This window comes from Anolis sagrei, chromosome 2, assembly GCF_037176765.1.
Source record: "Anolis sagrei isolate rAnoSag1 chromosome 2, rAnoSag1.mat, whole genome shotgun sequence".
Lineage (NCBI taxonomy): Eukaryota > Metazoa > Chordata > Lepidosauria > Squamata > Dactyloidae > Anolis > Anolis sagrei.
The window spans coordinates 302,864,539-302,882,233 of NC_090022.1; the positions used below are offsets into that span (position 1 = coordinate 302,864,539).

The 17,695-nt window shown below is 47.3% G+C and overlaps 1 protein-coding gene across 1 annotated transcript in view; it reads left to right on the forward strand.

The window, feature by feature from the left end:
* The first annotated feature begins 9,216 nt into the window (after nucleotides 1-9,216).
* The window catches only part of TMEM8B (transmembrane protein 8B), a 73,327-nt gene continuing 64,848 nt past the window's right edge, over nucleotides 9,217-17,695 (forward strand). Inside the window, exon 1 of the mRNA XM_060761101.2 lies at nucleotides 9,217-9,389. Within this exon, the coding sequence (XP_060617084.2) occupies nucleotides 9,299-9,389 (91 nt within the window). The 5' untranslated portion in view covers nucleotides 9,217-9,298. The remainder of the gene's footprint in view (nucleotides 9,390-17,695) is intronic.

Sequence of the window (17,695 nt, forward strand, 5' to 3'; positions counted from 1 at the left end):
TTCACTATCAGCGTGGGAAGGAGGCAAAGGCCTCTCCACCTGTTTGCTATCTACTTCGTTAGCATTCCTTTCTTCTGCGAACCGCTGTGTTGACTCTGCACTGTCTGTGGGAGCCTCAGAAAAAGACCTAGGAACAGGCCCAGGGATCTGAGGCACAGAAAAAGAGCCAGGAATCTGAATCCCATCATCCTCATCATCAGAGAACATCTCAGGCCCAGACTCATGCTGAACCACAACAAGTAGATTACATAACACTGAACCATGGCTGTTAAAAAGCTGTCAAACCACATTCATTCAACTGTGTAGATCAGTCATGGGCAAACTTCATCCCTCCAGGTGTTTTGGACCTCAACTCACACATTTCCTAACAGCCTACCTGGAGGGCCAAAGTTTGCCCATGCCTGGTGTAGATGCACTCAAAAGAGTGTCGCATTACATTCAACATGTACTGATTTTAGCTGAGACCACTGATAAACAAGTCCGTGCCTTGAGATATCTTCTTTTGCAGGAGAAGCAAGTGAATGGGGCGCATTGTGCCAGGACCTCCCCACCCACCACCTTCCTTCCCACCGGCCTTGCTTCCCATCTGTGCAAAGGCACGCCACGCTCCTCATTCCGGCACGACAAATGCTCCTGTTGCGTGGCGCATGGGGTGGATGCACGCATGTGCTTGTGTTTGATGTTGGCGTCCTCGCTTGCCCCCAGACACCTTGAGGAGATGCGTCCTCCGCTGCCGTCTGGAGCACCATCCAAGGCTTTCTAAGACTGCCATAGAAGTGGTGCATGCGTGCTCAGGAATGCATGCACGTCTAGCCCTGCCTGTGTTGCCAAGGGGAGGGTGGGAGGGAGCCCCACTGTTCCCCATTCTTTCCAAGCATGCTTCCGCCCTCCCCATCTGCGTTGGAGGCTTCGGGCTAAAAGCCGCTGTATTATTACGGCTCGTGTCAATTATACTGGATGGCTGTGGCTCTGTCCTCTGACCTGCCCTCAGAGAGAGAGAGAGCGCAAGAGTGGCACCACAATGGGATTGCAAGCACATCACACAAAGCACCACAAGGCACGCTTGTTGTTTTCTCCACTTCAGGCCAAATATGGAGCTGTTCCTGAACATCTCTTCGTGTGACAGATTCCAGGACAAGAGGCTAAAATAGCATAATATAACAGCATAGCCTACTGTCTACAGGGTGGGAGGACTCTCTCTTTGGAGGGGATGGGTGGGCATCTTTCAGGAGGGCTTTAGTAGTGGATTCCTACATAGCAAAGCATAAAAGAAGATTTTTATGACATCGTAAATTAGCCTTCCTGCATAAGTGGTGCCTAAATTTCCTACTTGTGATATCGAGCTACTTTTAGTAGGGTCTCCTCAAGAGAAGAGAACCCGAGGACCGTGCCAAAAGGGCCCTGGATACCTTTGTGAGGCCAGCGAAGCCAAATTGTGATAAAAATATGAAAAATAATAATGCCCCATCAAGGTGGAAGAAGTTTCCAGCAACCGAGGTTTATTTGCGATTCAGCTGATATCGGATGCATTGCAGGAATCATTCCACCACAAGCATAGCAATACAAAGAATACAGGCGTATTTATAGCAAAAATACAAAGGAAAACATTTCAAATGTCCCGCCCGCCCTCTGCCCCTGGAGAGCCAATCAGCAGGCTTTCCTTACGAATCAGAAGCAGGCCAGGCGGGACAACCGCAGGCAAGGGGGAAATGATGGGATTACAGATTGCCAGCCAGAATGGAATGCGAGGCTTTGTCTTGGCCGGCAAGGTGTGACTGCTATAAACAAAGGTTTTCCTGTTTTCTTGAAGAGTTTTGGTCCAGAGGGCAAACAAAGTCGGCAACGGACCTCCCGGGGGGTCAACATCACCTTTTGTAATTTCAATCTTTCTTTCCAGGGTCTCACAGATCTCCCTCATCCCATCAGACATGCTCAGAAAATGAGATAAGGAAATCATAAGTGGCTATTGTCCCATGCGGATGAGTTAATCAAAAGAGTCCTGGGTCACTTTTTGTAAGGGAAAGGTCAAGAGGGAAAAAGGGGGAGGTAGGGAAGCAGATGGCATCTTATGCATACAAAGTTCATATAAGAATTCCCTTTCCCACCCCACATCTTTATTATTTTATTGCAATATTGATTTATTAAACGAACTGGAAATCCCATGCTCCTGGGGAAGGTTCGTGGAAGCAGAGGTGGTTTGCAGTCCAAGTCAGGTAGCAAAGAGTCATTTCTCCCTGCAGAAGTCAGCAGATGGGCACTGAGTTGATCAATAACAGAGTCCATCGCTCAGCCCTTGGGGAACCACAACTCTCACAAAAGGGCAGAAGTCCCATGATCCAGCCATTTCCCAAAAAAACCTCGTGGGGTCCTTGTTGTTGTCAGTGCCTTGGCAGTGTGGCCAAGACTTAACCCTTGTGGTGTGGTCTGGTGCCCTTGCCCTTAATTATGAGGGGGGGGGGGGGGGTTGTGGTGCCTGATATCACTTGACAGATGCAACTGTCTTTCGGGCTGCAAAGGTCGACAGCAAGCTGCACAAATTGGTCGGAAGCTCACTTCGACCCGGGCTGGCTTCGAACTCATGACCTTTTGGTCAGTAGCGATCTTAATGCAGCTGACCCCCAGTCCCGGTGAGGGAGGAGCCCAAAAAGGATGAACAGTGAGATTGGGCTTTGGCTGATCTCTAGGAGGCCCTTCTGGCACAATGGGTTAAACCCTTGTGTTGGTAGGACCGAAGTCCGACAGGTTGCAGGTTCGAATCCAGGGAGACAGGCCCGTAGCCAGGATTTTGTTTCGGGGGGGGGGGGGGGTGAGTTTGGATCGGGGGGGGCTGAGTCCGAGTGAAAGAGGGACTGTATGGCCAGTGACAGTGACAATGATGACAATCGCTATGGACATGGACTACGGACGAGCTTGATGGAGTCTCTAAGCTCAGAATTCGGCTTAGATAAGGCCACCAGGCTGTTCTATTTATACAGATTTTAATTGAATTGACTTAATGTTATAATTATATGTAATTATTGGATTTATTCTGTATTTATTATGTGCACATTGGGGGCGTCGAATCGCTGCCAATTGGAAGCCATCCTGAGCCCCCCCACCCACCCAGGGGTTGAGAAGGGTGGGGTACAAATATCTGAAAAATAAATAAATAAATACAATAAATATTTTTAGAAGCATTCTCTCCTGACATTACGGCTACTTTTTCCCCCTTCTCTTTATGTTTTGCGTATATTGTTTATATGCTTATATGTTTTATTCTATGTTGTTTAGTTTATTGCAATTTGTATCTTATTTTATTGTAACCTGTTGTTTGGGCTTGGCCTCGTGTAAGCCGCCCCGAGTCCTCGTTGAGGGAGATGGTGGCAGGATATAAATTATGATGATGATGATGATGATGATGATGATGATTATCTATGGAGGCATCCTCAGAGGTTGAGGGATAGGTTGGAGAATTAGGTTTATATATCTGTGGGAAATCTGGCTACCAGTATTTAAAAGCTCTAAAATCAAAACAGTAAATAAAGAACAAAACTCAAACACAGGGGAACTCCAGACATGAAACAGTCAGGAACAGCTAACCACCTCTTAACAAAAGATTCCCCCAGGCAGTAACAAGGCACACCTAAAAACTGCCAGGCCATCAAATGCTAATCAAGGTGGCCAATGGAAACATTCACACTTGCCTCCAACAGACAAGAGTTCTTTGGCCCACCCTGGACATCATTCCACAGATATATAAAACCCTAAAGGGCTGAGAATGGCGGTTAATAAATGCATCAAATAAATAAATAAATTTTCCTAGTTTCCAAGAGTCCTCACAACCTCTGAGGATGCTTGCCATAGATGCAGGAGAAACGTCAGGAGGGAATGCTTCTAGAACATGACCAGACAGGCAAAAAAAACCCCCACAACAACCCAATATAAGATGACTTTGCTGGATCTGGTGTGGACAAACTGATGCTGTTATGTTGTCACCCTCCTTTGGGAGGCAATGTTGTCATCAATTAGTCAGTTGTCTAATGTGTTCTAATGCTTTTCCTGGTGATGAGGTCAGGCTGACTGGCCTGCAGCTTCCTGGATCTTCTCTTCTGCCTCTTTTGAAGAGACGGGCAATGCTTGTCTTTCTCCGGCTCCCGCCCTGGCATCTCTCGTGCTCAACAAGATCCCCCAAAATGAAGTCAAGAGGCTGAGAGAGATGTCAGGAAACTCCTTCATCTCCTCTGGGATGCGCTTCATCTGGTCCTGCAAGTCTGGACTCATTTAGGTTGATGAGAACAGTCCTGACTAACCTTGAACCATCTTGGTTTCCAATTCATATAGAATCATAGAATCATAGAATCAAAGAGTTGGAAGAGACCTCTTGGGCCATCATCCATTCCAACCCCATTCTGCCAAGAAGCAGGAATATTGCATTCAAATCACCCCCGACAGATGGCCATCCAGCCTCTGTTTCAAAACTTCCAAAGAAGGAGCCTCACCACACTCCCTCCGGGGCAGAGAGTTCCACTGCTGAACGGCTCTCACAGTCAGGAAGTTCTTCCTCATGTTCAGATGGAATCTCCTCTCTTGTAGTTTGAAGCCATTGTTCCATTGTGTCCTGGTCTCCCTCCTCCCTATGACTTCCTCTCACATATTTATACATGGCTATCATGTCACCAAAAGGAAGAGGGGGCGACCAAGGGCAAGATGGATGGATGGTATCCTTGAAGGGACTGGCTTGACCTTGAAGGAGCTGGGGGTAGTGACAGCCAACAGGGAGCTCTGGCGTGGGCTGGTCCTAACAGACCCAGGCCCCTTCTAACACGGGAGGGCTTTCTTGACCTATAAAGTCCTCTTTTGCTTCCTACGCTAGGACTTCAGGTTCAACTCATTTGGAAGCCTTGTTTGATTCCTCTGTCAGTTGTACTCTTCCCTCTTCCTTCTGCTGAGAGCTGGCCTTTGGGCTGGGGGAGTCTGGGCCCACCTCCTTCAGCCACATCTAACCAGATGTGGTCCAAAGCCCTCTTGACCCTCTTGTTGAGCAGGCCTCCTGGGCTGCAGGACATGTCGCATCTGCAAGGCTCTGGTAGTCCTTGGCTCTAAACTTGCAGGCATGGGCCAACTTTGTTCCTCCCTCCAGGTGTTTTGGACTTCAACTCCCACAGTTCCTAACAGCCTCAGGCACCTTCCTTCCTTTCCTTTCTTTTCCATTTAAGTAGTTGAGGGGGCAAAGGAAAGGTCTGGAGGCTGTGAGGAATGGTGGGAGTTGAAGTCCAAAACACCTGGAGGGCAGCGCAAGTTGGCTCATGCTTGGTGTAAATGTTAGGAAGTGTTGTAATTGTAACTTTCTTATCTTCTCCATCAATTCCCTTTGAACACCAGATCTTCCCCAATTCTAACACGGGAGGGCTTTCTTGACCTGTAAAGTCTTCTTTTGCTTCCTGCGCTAGGACTTCAAGTTCAACTCATTTGGAAGCTTTGTTTGACTCGTCTGTGGGTTGTACTCTTCCCTCCTTCTGGTCACTTCTCCTCCAACGCTCCCTTCCTTCTGCTGAGTGCTGGACTTTGGGTTGGGAGAGGCTGGGCCCACCTCCTTCAGCCACGTCTAACCAGAGGTGGCCCAAAGCCCTCTTGACCCTCTTCTTGACCAGGCTTCCTTGGCTGCAGGACAAGTTGCATTTGCAAGGCTCTGGAGGCCCTTGGGTCTGAACTTGCAGGCATGGGCCAACTTTGTCCCTCCCTCCAGGTGTTTTGGACTCCTAACTCCCACCATTCCTAACATCCTCAGGCCTCTTCCTTTCTTTCCTTTCCTTTCCACTTATGTGCCTGAGGAGGGAAGGGAAGGGCCTGAGACTGTTAGGAATTATGGGAGTTGAAAACACCTGGAGGATGGGCGCAAGTTGGCTCATGCTTGGTATAAATGTTAGGAAGTGTTGTATTGGTTAGGAAGTGTTGTAATTGCAACCTTCTCCATTTCTTCTCCATCAATTCCCCTTGAACACCAGATCTCCCCCAATTCTAACACGGGAGGGCTTTCTTGACCTATAAAGACCTCTTTTGCTTCCTGCGCTAGGACTTCAAGTTCAACTCATTTGGAAACCTTGTTTGACTTGTCTGTGGGTTGTACTCTTCCCTCCTTCTGGTCACTTCTCCTCCAATGCTCCCTTCCTTCTGCTGAGCACTGGCATTTGGGTTGGGGGAGGCTGGGCCCACCTCTTTCAGTCACGTCTAACCAGATGTGGCCCAAAGCCCTCTTGACTTTCTTGTTGACTAGGTTTCCTTGTGTGGCCCTTGGTTCTGAACTTGCAGGCATGGCCAACTTTGTCCCTCACTCTAGGTGTTTTGGACTCCCAACTCCCACCATTCCCAACAGCCTCAGTCTCCTTCCTTTCTTTCCTGTCCAAAATACCTGGAGGATGGGCGCAAGTTGGCTCATGCTTGGTATAAATGTTAGGAAGTGTTGTATTGGTTAGGAAGTTTTGTAATTGCAACCTTCTTATCTTCTCCATCAATTCCCTTTGAACACTAGATCTCCCCCAATTCTAACACGGGAGAGCTTTCTTGACCTATAAAGTCCTCTTTTGCTTCTCCATCAATCTCCTTTGAACACCAGATCTCCCCCAATTCTAACACGGGAGAGCTTTCTTGACCTAAAAAGTCCTCTTTTGCTTCTCCATCAATCTCCTTTGAACACCAGATCTCCCCCAATTCTAACACGGGAGAGCTTTCTTGACCTAAAAAGTCCTCTTTTGCTTCCTGCACTAAGACTTTAAGTTCAACTTATTTGGAAGCCTTGTTTGACTCGCCTGTGGGTTGTACTCTTCCCTCCTTCTGGTCACTTCTCCTCCAACGCTACCTTCCTTCTGCTGAGCGCTGGACTTTGGGCTGGGGGAGTCTGGGCCCACCTCCTTCAGCCATGTCTCAAAGCCCTCTTGACCCTCTTGTTGACCAGGCTTCCTGGGCTGCAGGACAAGTTGCATTTGCAAGGCTCTGGTAGTCCTTGATTCTGAACTTGCAGGCATGAGCCAATTTCGTCCCTCCCTCCAGGTGTTTTGGACTCCTAACTCCCACCTTTCCTAACATACCCAGGCCCCTTCCTTCCTTTCCTTTCATTTTCACTTATGTGTCTGAGGAGGGGAGGGAAGGGTCTGCAACTGTTAGCAATTCTGGGAGTTGGAGTCCAAAATACCTGGAGGGCAGTGCAAGTTGGCTCATGCTTGGTATAAATGTTAGGAAGTGTTGTAATTGCAACCTTCTCAATTTCTTCTCCATCAATTCCCTTTGAACACCAGATCTCACACAATTCCAACACGGGAGAGCTTTCTTGACCTATAAAGTCCTCTTTTGCTTCTCCATCAATCTCCTTTGAACACCAGATCTCCCCCAATAATAACACGGGAGGGCTTTCTTGACCTATAAAGTCCTCTTTTGCTTCTCCATCAATCTCCTTTGAACACCAGATCTCCCCCAATTCTAACACAGGAGGGCTTTCTTGACCTATAAAGTCCTCTTTTGCTTCCTGCGCTAGGACTTCAAGTTCAACTCATTTGGAAGCCTTGTTTGATTCCTTTGTGGGTTGTACTCTTCCCTCATTCCGGTCACTTTTCCAGTGCTTCCTTCCTTCTGCTGAGTGCTGGTCTTTGGGCTGGGGGAGGCTGGGCCCACCTCCTTCAGCCACGTCTAACCAGATGTGGCCCAAAGCCCTCTTGACCCTCTTGTTGACCAGGTTTCCTTGGGTTGCCCTTGGTTCTGGACTTGCAGGCATGGACCAACTTTGTCCCACTGTCCAGGTGTTTTGGACTCCCAACTCCCACCATTCCTAACCGACCCAGGCCCTTTCCTTTCTTTCCTTTCATTTCCACCTATGTGCTTGAGGAGGGAAGGGAAGGGCCTGAGACTGTTAGGAATTATGGGAGTTGAAAACACCTGGAGGATGGGCGCAAGTTGGCTCATGCTTGGTATAAATGTTAGGAAGTGTTGTATTGGTTAGGAAGTGTTGTAATTGCAACCTTCTCCATTTCTTCTCCATCAATTCCCTTTGAACACTAGATCTCCCCCAATTCTAACACAGGAGGGCTTTCTTGACCTGTAAAGTTCTCTTTTGCTTCCTGCGCTAGGACTTCAAGTTCAACTCATTTGGAAGCCTTGTTTGATTCCTCTGTTGGTTGTACTTTCCCCTCTTCCTTCTGCTAAGAGCTGGCCTTTGGGTTGGGGGAGGCTGGGCCCACCTCCTTTAGCCATGTCTAACCAGATGTGGCCCAAAGCCCTCTTGACCTTTTTGTTGACCAGGCCTCCTGAGCTTCAGGACAAGTTGCATTTGCAAGGCTCTGGTGGCCCTTGTCTCTGAACTTGCAGGCATGGCCAACTTTGTCCCTCCCTCCAGGTGTTTTGGATTCCCAACTCCCACCATTCCCAACAGCCTCAGTCTCCTTCCTTTCTTTCCTGTCCAAAAAACCTGGAGGATGGGCGCAAGTTGGCTCATGCTTGGTATAAATGTTAGGAAGTGTTGTATTGGTTAGGAAGTGTTGCAACTGTAACCTTCTTATCTTCTCCATCAATTCCCTTTGAACACCAGATCTCCCCCAAGTCTAACACGGGAGAGATTTCTTGACCTATAAAGTCCTCTTTTGCTTCCTGCGCTAGGACTTCAAGTTCAACTCATTTGGAAGCCTTGTTTGATTCCTCTGAGGGTTGTACTCTTCCCTCGTTATGGTCACTTTTCCAATGCTCCCTTCCTTCTGCTGAGTGCTGGCCTTTGGGCTGGGGGAGGCTGGGCCCACCTCCTTCAGCCACGTCAAACCAGATGTGGCCCAAAGCCCTCTTGACCCTCTTGTTGACCAGGCCTCCTGAGCTTCAGGACAAGTTGCATTTGCAAGGCTCTGGAGACCCTTGGCTCTGAACTTGCAGGCATGGGCCAACTTCGTCCCTCCCTCCAGGTGTTTTGGACTCCCAACTCCCACCATTCCAAACAGCTGGTAGGAATGGTGGGAGTTGGGAGTTCAAAACACCTGGAGGGATGGACGAAGTTGGCCCATGCCTGCCCTACTGGCTTTCTCTATGAAGGAGAGTGGATGCTCCTCCCTTCTTCTCGATTCCTGGGGAGACCTGGCAGTGATGGGCTCCAGGTGTCCATTGGGGGGCGCCCTCCCCCTCGCCGTCGCCCTCCCCCTCCCCCCGCGCTGGGGGCGGGCCTTCTCCGTGACGTCACAGCCTTTGGCCACTCCTTCTTCTCTCCGCTGCCTCCTCCTCCTCCTCTGCTTCCTTCCTTCCTTCCTTTCTTTTCCCTTCCTTCCTCCTCTCGCGAGGCAGTCCGCCCAGGATGGGGGTCCCGGGCCCCCGGGGTCCGCCTGGGCTCCTCCTGCTGCTTCGGGTGCTCCTGGCCTGGCTCAGCCTCGGGCGCCCCGCCGCCGGTAAGGAAGAGAGAGATGGAGAAAGAGAGAGATGGAGAGATGGAGGGAGAGATGGAGGGAAAGGGAGGGAGGCAGGGAGGGGGTCTGCCGAAGGAGGGGAGGCAGGAGGCCCGAGAGCTGTCCGGAGGGAGCTGTCCACGGTCCTGAAGTCTGGTCACTCTCTCACTAAGGCTATTATTCTTTGGCCAGCCTTCCTTCCCTCTTTCTCTCCTTTCTTTCTCTCCTTCCTTCCTTCCTTCCTTCCTTCCTTCCTTCCTTCCTTCCTTCTCTCTCTCCCTCCTTCCTTCCTTCACTCCTTCCTTCCTTCCTTCCTTCTCTCCTTCCTTCCTTCCTTCCTTCTCCCCTTCCTTCCTTCCTTCCTTCCTTCCTTCTATCCTTCCCTCCTTCTCTCCCTCCTTCCTTCCCTTTATCCTTCCTTCCTTTCCTCTATCCTTCCTTCCTTCCTTCTCTCCCTCCCTCCTTCCTTCCCTCTATCCTTCCTTCCTTCCTTCTCTCCTTCCTTCCTTCCCTCCTTCCTTCCTTCTCTTTTTCCCTCCTTCCTTCCTTCTCTCCTTCCTTCCTTCCTTCCTTCCTTCCTTCCTTCTCTCCTTCCTTCCTTCCTTCCTTCTCTCCTTCCTTCCTTCCTTCCTTCCCTCCTTCCTTCTCTCCTTCCTTCCTTCCCTCCATCTATCCTTCCTTCCTTCCCTCTATCCTTCCTTCCCTCTATCCTTCCTTCCTTCCTTCCTTCCTTCTCTCCTTCTTTCCCTCTATCCTTCCTTCCTTCTCTCCCTTCTTCCTTCCTTCCCTCTATCCTGTCGTCCTTACTTTCCTCTATCCTTCCTTCCTTCCTTCCCTTTCTCTTCTTTCTTCCTTCTCTACCTATTCTTGGACTACAACTCCCAGCAGTCCTCCTGATCCATCTACCTGCCTACCTACCTACCTCTATGTAATCTTTCTATCTGGAGGATTTCTGGGAGTTGCAGTCCAGGAATAGGAAACTGGAAATCTTCAGGGATTGGGATGCTCTCAAAGAGATCCAAGGAGAAGCAAGCTTGCATCTTGGAAGCAGTGCATTTAGAGCATCCTCCTCCCCTAAAGGGCCTCATCTAGGGGATGCTGGGAGCTGTAGTCTGGAAGAGAGTGTGGAGATGCTATTGTGTGTTTTGTTTGCTGGGGGAGTCGTTTTTGCACATGAACTGTAGCGTCTTTTTCGGTTTTTTGGCCGTTTAAGTCCCTTCACTAGCTGTACCTGCCACGCATTGCTGTGGCCAACCTTCCCTCCCTCTTTCACTCCTTTCTTTCTCTCATTCCTTTCTTTTTTCCCTTTCCTTTCCTTTTCTCCTTCCTTCCTTCCTTGTCTACCTCTTTCCTTCCTTCCCCTCTCTTTTTATTTCTCTCCTTCCTTCCTTACTTCTCTACCTCTTTTTTGTTTTCCCTCTCTTTTTCTTTCTCTCCTTCCTTCCTTCCTTCTTTAGCCCTTTCCTTCATTCCCCTTTCTTTTTCTTTCTCTCCTTCCTTCTTCTCTACCTCTTTCCTTCCATCCCCTCTCTTTTCTCTCTCTCTCCTTCCTTCCTTCCTTCCTTCTCTACCTCTTTCCTTCCTCCCCCTCTCTTTTCTTTCTCTCCTTCCTTTCTTCCTTCTCTACCTCTTTCCTTCCTTCCCTTTTTCTTTCTCTCCTTCCTTTCTTCCTTCTCTACCTCTTTCCTTCCTTCCCTTTTTCTTTCTCTCCTTTCTTCCTTCTCTACCTATTCTTGGAATGCAACTCCCAGCAATCCTCCTGATCGATCTATCTGCCATCTATCTATCTATCTATCTATCTATCTATCTATCTATCTCTAATCTATCAATCTTATTTATCTGGAGGATTGCTGGTGTCATGTATCATGTTCTGTAGTTGTTGCTGGTGGCTGGTGGTGGTAGGCCTAGCAGTTGGCGATGGAAGGGTTAATGTAAGTCTTAGTTCTAAAGGGTTGAGTAATCTGTAAGTAAGAGTTCATGGGTGAAAGAAATTAAAGGTGGAGGCATACAAGAGATGGGTTGCAGCTGGGTGTTACTGGATGTAAGGAGTGAGCCTTGGGACTGATCTTTGGGAGAAAAGTATTTGTCTTATTTTGGTGGTGGATGCTGCTGGTTTCCCCCCAGGTTTGTGGCTTTTTGGTGTTCTGACCTGTCTCCTGAACCTTTGGAATCCCGGAACCTTGAGTCTTTGGACTGGCTTTTGACTACGGTATAGACTCTTGATCTCTGGACTTTGATCATTGAACTCTTGGCATTTGACCACAGGACTGCGCCTTTTGACTATGGTGTAGCTTTTGCTATACGTTTTTGTTTTCTATTCTGTGCTTGTGTCCTATCTTTATGTTTTATATTTTGGATTATTAAAACAGCCAGAAAGTAAGTGCTGTTTTAATTAAACTGTTGGATACAAACTGGGTGTTTGTTTGATTCACCTCTGCCTAATTAACGGCAGCGACCTGGCATCGTGACACATGGGAGTTGCAGTCCAGGAACAGGAAATAGGAAATATAGACAGATTGGGATGCTCTCAAGGAAATCCAAGGAGAAGCAAGCTTGCAGCTTGGAAGCAGTACATTTGGAGCATCCTCCTCCCCTAAAGGGCCTGGTTTAGGGGATACTGGGAGCTGTTGTTTTTGTGCATTTGCTGTATTGTCATTTAGCTTCGGGAGAAAAGTATTGGTCTTGGTGGTAGATGCTGCTGGTTTCCCCCCAGGTTTGTGGATTTTCAGTATCCTGACCTGTCTCCTGAACCCTTGGAACCTTGAATCTTTGGACTGGCTTTTGACTACAGTATAGACTCTTGATCCCTGGACTTTGCTTATTTTTAAGTCCATTCCACTGTTTTTTTGGGAGGTATTTATGAGTGATGGTCACTCGTTGGTCTATTAAGGGTGTAGTGTCCGAATTTGGTGTCAATTCGTCCAGTGCTTTTTGAGTTATGTTAATCCCACAAATGAACATTACTTTTTTATTTATATAGATTGTGGACATTAATTTATCCTTGGATTGAAACTTGAAGGAAGAGAGAGAGTGAGGGAGGGAGGGAAGGAAGGTAGAAAGGAAGGAAGGAAGGAAGGAAGGAAAGAGGGAAGGAAGGAAAGAGAGAAGGAAGGAGAGGAAGAGAAGGGAAGAGAGAAAGCCTGGGAGCTGTCCCAGGTGCTGAAGTCAAGAGAGGGAGGGAGGAAAGGAGAAAGAGAGGAGGAGGAAGGCTTGAGTGCTGTCTGGCACTGTTCATGGTGCTGAAGCCTTGTTACTCTCTGTATAGCTATTATTGTTGTTATGGACGTTCTTTTATGCTCGCCTTTATTTGTCCCTGGATTGAGAATCGAAGGAAGAGAGGGAGGGAGGTAGAAAGGGAGGAAGGAAGAAAGCAAGAAGAGAAGAGAAAGAAGGAAGAAAGGAAGGGAGGTACAAAGGAAGGAAGGAAGAGAAGGAAGGTAGAAAGGAAGATTGGAGCGGAAGAGGAAGGCATGTGAGCTGTCCAAGGTGCTGAAGTCATCACTTTTCGAATGGCTGTTATTATTATTATTATTATTATTATTATTATTATTGGAATTCATTTATGTCTGCCTTTATATATCCCTGGATTGAGATGCAAAGGGAAGGAAGGAGAAGGTGAGAGAGGAAGAGGAAGACATGGGAGCTTTCCATGGTGCTAAAGTCTTGTTATTCTCAGGATGGCTACTATTATTGTGGTCATTTATTTAGGCCCACCTTTGTGTATCCCCTGATTGAAACCCAAAGAGAAGGAAGGAAGGAAGGAAGGAAGAAAAGAGAAGGAAGGTAGAAAGGAAGGGAGGAGAGGGAGAAAGAGGAAGGCCTGTGAGCTGTCCAAGGTGCTGAAGTCATCACTTTTCGCATGGCTATTATTATTATTATTATTATTATTGGAATTCATTTATGTCCGCCTTTATATATCCCTGGATTGAGATGCAAACGGAAGGAAGGAGAGGGAGAGAGAGGAAGAGGAAGACCTGGGAGCTTTCCAGGGTGCTGAAGACTTGTTACTCTCAGTATGGCTACTATTGTTGTGGCCATTTATTTAGGCCCACCTTTGTGTATCCCTTGATTGAAACCCATAGAGAAGGAAGGAAGGAAAAAAAAAGAGAAGGAAGGTAGAAAGGAAGGGAGGAGAGCGAGAAAGAGGAAGGCCTAGGAGCTGTCTGAGGTGCTGAATTCTTATCACTTTTTGCATGGCTATTATTATTATTATTATTATTATTATTATTATTATTATTGGAATTCATTTATGTCCGCCTTTATATATCACTGGATTGAGACGCAAAGGAAGGAGAGGGAAAAAGAGGAAGAGGAAGACTTGGGAGCTTTCCATGGTGCTGAAGTCTTGTTACTCTCAGTATGGCTACTATTATTGTGGCCATTTATTTAGGCCCACCTTCATGCATCCCCTGAATGAAACCCAAAGAGAAGGAAGGAAGGAAGGAAGGAAGGAAGAAAAGAGAAGGAAGGTAGAAAGGAAGGGAGGAGAGGGAGAAAGAGGAAGGCCTGTGAGCTGTCCGAGGTGCTGAAGTCTTATCACTTTTTGCATGGCTGCTATTATTATTATTATTATTATTATTATTATTATTATTGGAATTCATTTATGTCCGCCTTTATATATCCCTGGATTGAAAGGAAGAAAGGAGAGGGAGAGAGAGGAAGAGGCAGACCTGAGAGCTTTCCATGGTGCTGAAGTCTTGTTACTCTCAGTATGGCTACTATTATTGTGGCCATTTATTTAGGCCCACCTTCGTGTATCCCCTGATTGAAACCTGAAGAGAAGGAAGGACAGAAGGTAGAAAGGAAGGAAGGGAGGACGAAAAGAGAAGGAAGATAGAAAGGAAGGGAGGAGAAGGAGAAGAAGTCATGTGAGCTGTCCGAGGTGCTGAAGTCTTATCATTTTTCACATGGTTATTATTATTATTATTATTATTATTATTATTATTATTATTATTGGAATTCATTTATGTTCTCCTATATATTTCCCCGGATTGAGATGCAAAGGGAAGGAAGGAGAGGGAGAGAGAGGAAGAGGAAGGCATGGGAGCTTTCTGTGGTGCTGAAGTCTTGTTACTCCCAGTATGGCTACTATTATTGTGGCCATTCATTTAGGCCCACCTTCGTGTATCCCCTGATTGAAACCCGAAGAGAAGGAAGGAAGGAAGGTAGAAAGGAAGGAAGAAAAGAGAAGGAAGGTAGAAAAGAAGGGTGGAGAGGGAGAAAGAGGAAGGCAATGTGAGCTGTCCAAGGTGCTGAAGTCTTATCACTTTTTGCATGGCTATTATTATTATTATTATTATTATTATTATTATTGGAATTCATTTATGTCCGCCTTTATATATCCCTAGATTGAGACACAAAGAGAAGGAGGGAGAAGGGGAGAGAGGAAGACCTGAGAGCTTTCCATGGTGCTGAAGTCTTGTTACTCCCAGTATGGCTACTATTATTGTAGCCATTTATTTAGGCCCACCTTTGTGTATCCCCTGATTGAAACCCAAAGAGAGGGAAGGAAGGAAGGAAGGAAGGAAGGAAGGAAGGAAGAAAAGAGAAGGAAGGTAGAAAGGAAGGGAGGAGAGGGAGAAAGAGGAAGGCATGTGAGCTGTCCAAAGTGCTGAAGTCGTATCACTTTTTGCATGGCTATTATTATTATTATTATTATTATTATTGGAATTCATTTATGTCCGCCTTTATATATCCCTGGATTGAAGGGAAGGAAGGAGAGGGAGAGAGAGGAAGAGGGAGACCTGAGAGCTTTCCATGGTGCTGAAGTCTTGTTACTCCCAGTATGGCTACTATTATTGTGGCCATTTATTTAGGCCCACCTTCATGTAGCCCCTGATTGAAACCTGAAGAGAAGGAAGGAAGGAAGGAAGGAAGGAAGAAAAGAGAAGGAAGGTAGAAAAGAGAAGGAAGGTAGAAAGGAAGGGAGGAGAGTGAGAAAGAGGAAGGCATGTGAGCTGTCCAAGGTGCTGAAGTCATCACTTTTCGAATGGCTATTATTATTATTATTATTATTATTATTATTATTATTATTATTATTAATGGAATTCATTCATGTTCTCCTACATATTTCCCTGGATTGAGATGCAAAGGGAAAGAAGGAGAGGGAGAGAGAGGGAGAGGAAGGCCTGGGAGCTTTCCATGGTGCTGAAGTCTTGTTACTCTCAGTATGGCTACTGTTGTTGTGGCCATTTATTTAGGCCCACCTTCGTGTATCCCCTGATTGAAACCCAAAGAGAAGGAAGGTGCAAAGGAAGGAAGGAAGGAAGGAAGAAAGGATGGGAGGAGAGCAAGAAAGAGGAAGGCCTGTGAGCTGTCCAAAGTGCTGAAGTCTTATCACTTGGGAGCTTTCTGTGGTGCTGAAGTCTTGTTACTCCCAGTATGGCTACTATTATTGTGGCCATTCATTTAGGCCCACCTTCGTGTATCCCCTGATTGAAACCCGAAGAGAAGGAAGGAAGGAAGGTAGAAAGGAAGGGTGGAGAGGGAGAAAGAGGAAGGCCTGTGAGCGGTCCGAGGTGCTGAAGTCTTATCACTTTTTGCATGGCTATTATTATTATTGTTGTTAGTATTATTATTATTATTGGAATTCATTTATGTCCACCTTTATATATCTCTGGATTGAGACGCAAAGGAAGTTCTTCAATAGGAAGAACTTCCTGACTGTGAGAGCCGTTCAGCAGTGGAACTCTCTGCCCCTTGTGGAGTGTGGTGGAGGCTCCTTCTTTGGAAGCTTTTAAGCAGAGGCTGGATGGCCATTTGTCAGGGGTGATTTGAATGCAATATTCCTGCTTCTTGGCAGAATGGGGTTGGACTGGATGGCCCATGAGGTCTCTTCCAACTCTTTGATTCTATGATTCTATGAGAGGGAAAAAGAGGAAGAGGAAGACTTGGGAGCTGTCTGTGGTGCTGAAGTCTTGTTACTCTCAGTATGGCTACTATTATTGTGGCCATTTATTTAGGCCCACCTTCATGTATCCCCTGAATGAAACCCGAAGAGAAGGAAGGAAGGAAGGAAGGAAGGTAGAAAGGAAGGGAGGAAGAAAATAGAAGAAAGGTAGAAAGGGAGGAGAGAGAGAAAGAGGAAGGCCTGTGAGCTGTCCGAGGTGCTGAAGTCTTATCACTTTTTGCATGGCTGCTATTATTATTATTATTATTATTATTATTATTATTATTATTGGAACTCATTTATGTCCGCCTTTATATTTCCCTGGACTGAGACACAAAGGGAAGGAAGGAGGGAAGGTAGAAAGGAAGGAGAGGTAGGGAAAAGGAGGCATAGGAACCATCCATGGTGCCGAAGGCAAGGAAGAAAGGAAGAAAGGAAGGAGGGAAGTAGAAGGGGAGAGAAAGAAAGAGGAAGGCCTGGGAGCTGTCTGGCATTGTTGACGGTGATGAAGTCTTATTACTCTCACTGTGGCTATTGTTATTATGGCCATTTATTAGTCCCCACTTTTAATTAACCCTTGATTGAGATGCAAAGGGAAGGGGGGAAGGGAAGAAGAAGAAGGAAAGGGGGAGTGGGAAGGGTCCCCCCACTTTGAAACCCGCTCTTGAATAGGCAGTGTATGGGGGAGACCCTCCATAGGGGGGCTGCTTCAAGACTTGGGAGGGGGCTCACATGTCCCCCTCTAAGGGCCTTTCCTGAGGAGGGCTCTGACACTCCCCCCTTAGAAAGAGAAGGGGGCAACCCAGTCCTGCGCCCACCTCCCAGGCCAGAGGAGAAAGAGCTTTTGCAGTCCGAGCAGGCTTCCCTTGCTAAGGAGGCAGAGGTCTGATTATTAGCACCCCCTCCCACAACACAGGGAAGCCCCCTCCCCTTCCTGCCATCTGTCAAGGCCATCTGTGGGGAGACCTCCTCCCCCTCCCTTCCTCACCATCATCTGTCACGCTGGCAGGCGGGGAAGATAGGGCGAGGCTTAAAACTTGTTGGAACCCAAAATATGGGGAGGGGGCTTGATGTTTCACAGGTCTTTATTCTGCCCCACTTCTTCCCACTCTCTGGAGCTCCCCATTGGAACCCAGGGCTTCCCCCCTTTCCCCCATGGGAGGGAGACCCTGCAAAGCCCCCCAAGAGACCCCTCTGCTCTGACTCTGGAGAAAAAGAAGAAGAAGTAGAAAGAAGAGAAGCAGTTCAGCAAGTTGTCGAAGAACCCTAGAGTTGCAAGAGACCCCCAAGAGGCCTTCCAGTCCCACCTGCCATAAAGAAACCCACAGGTTTGGGAATCCTAGCCTTGGAATAGAATCATAGACTCATTGAGTTGGAAGAGAGACCCCAAAGCCTTTCCAGTCCATCCACCTTCTTTCTG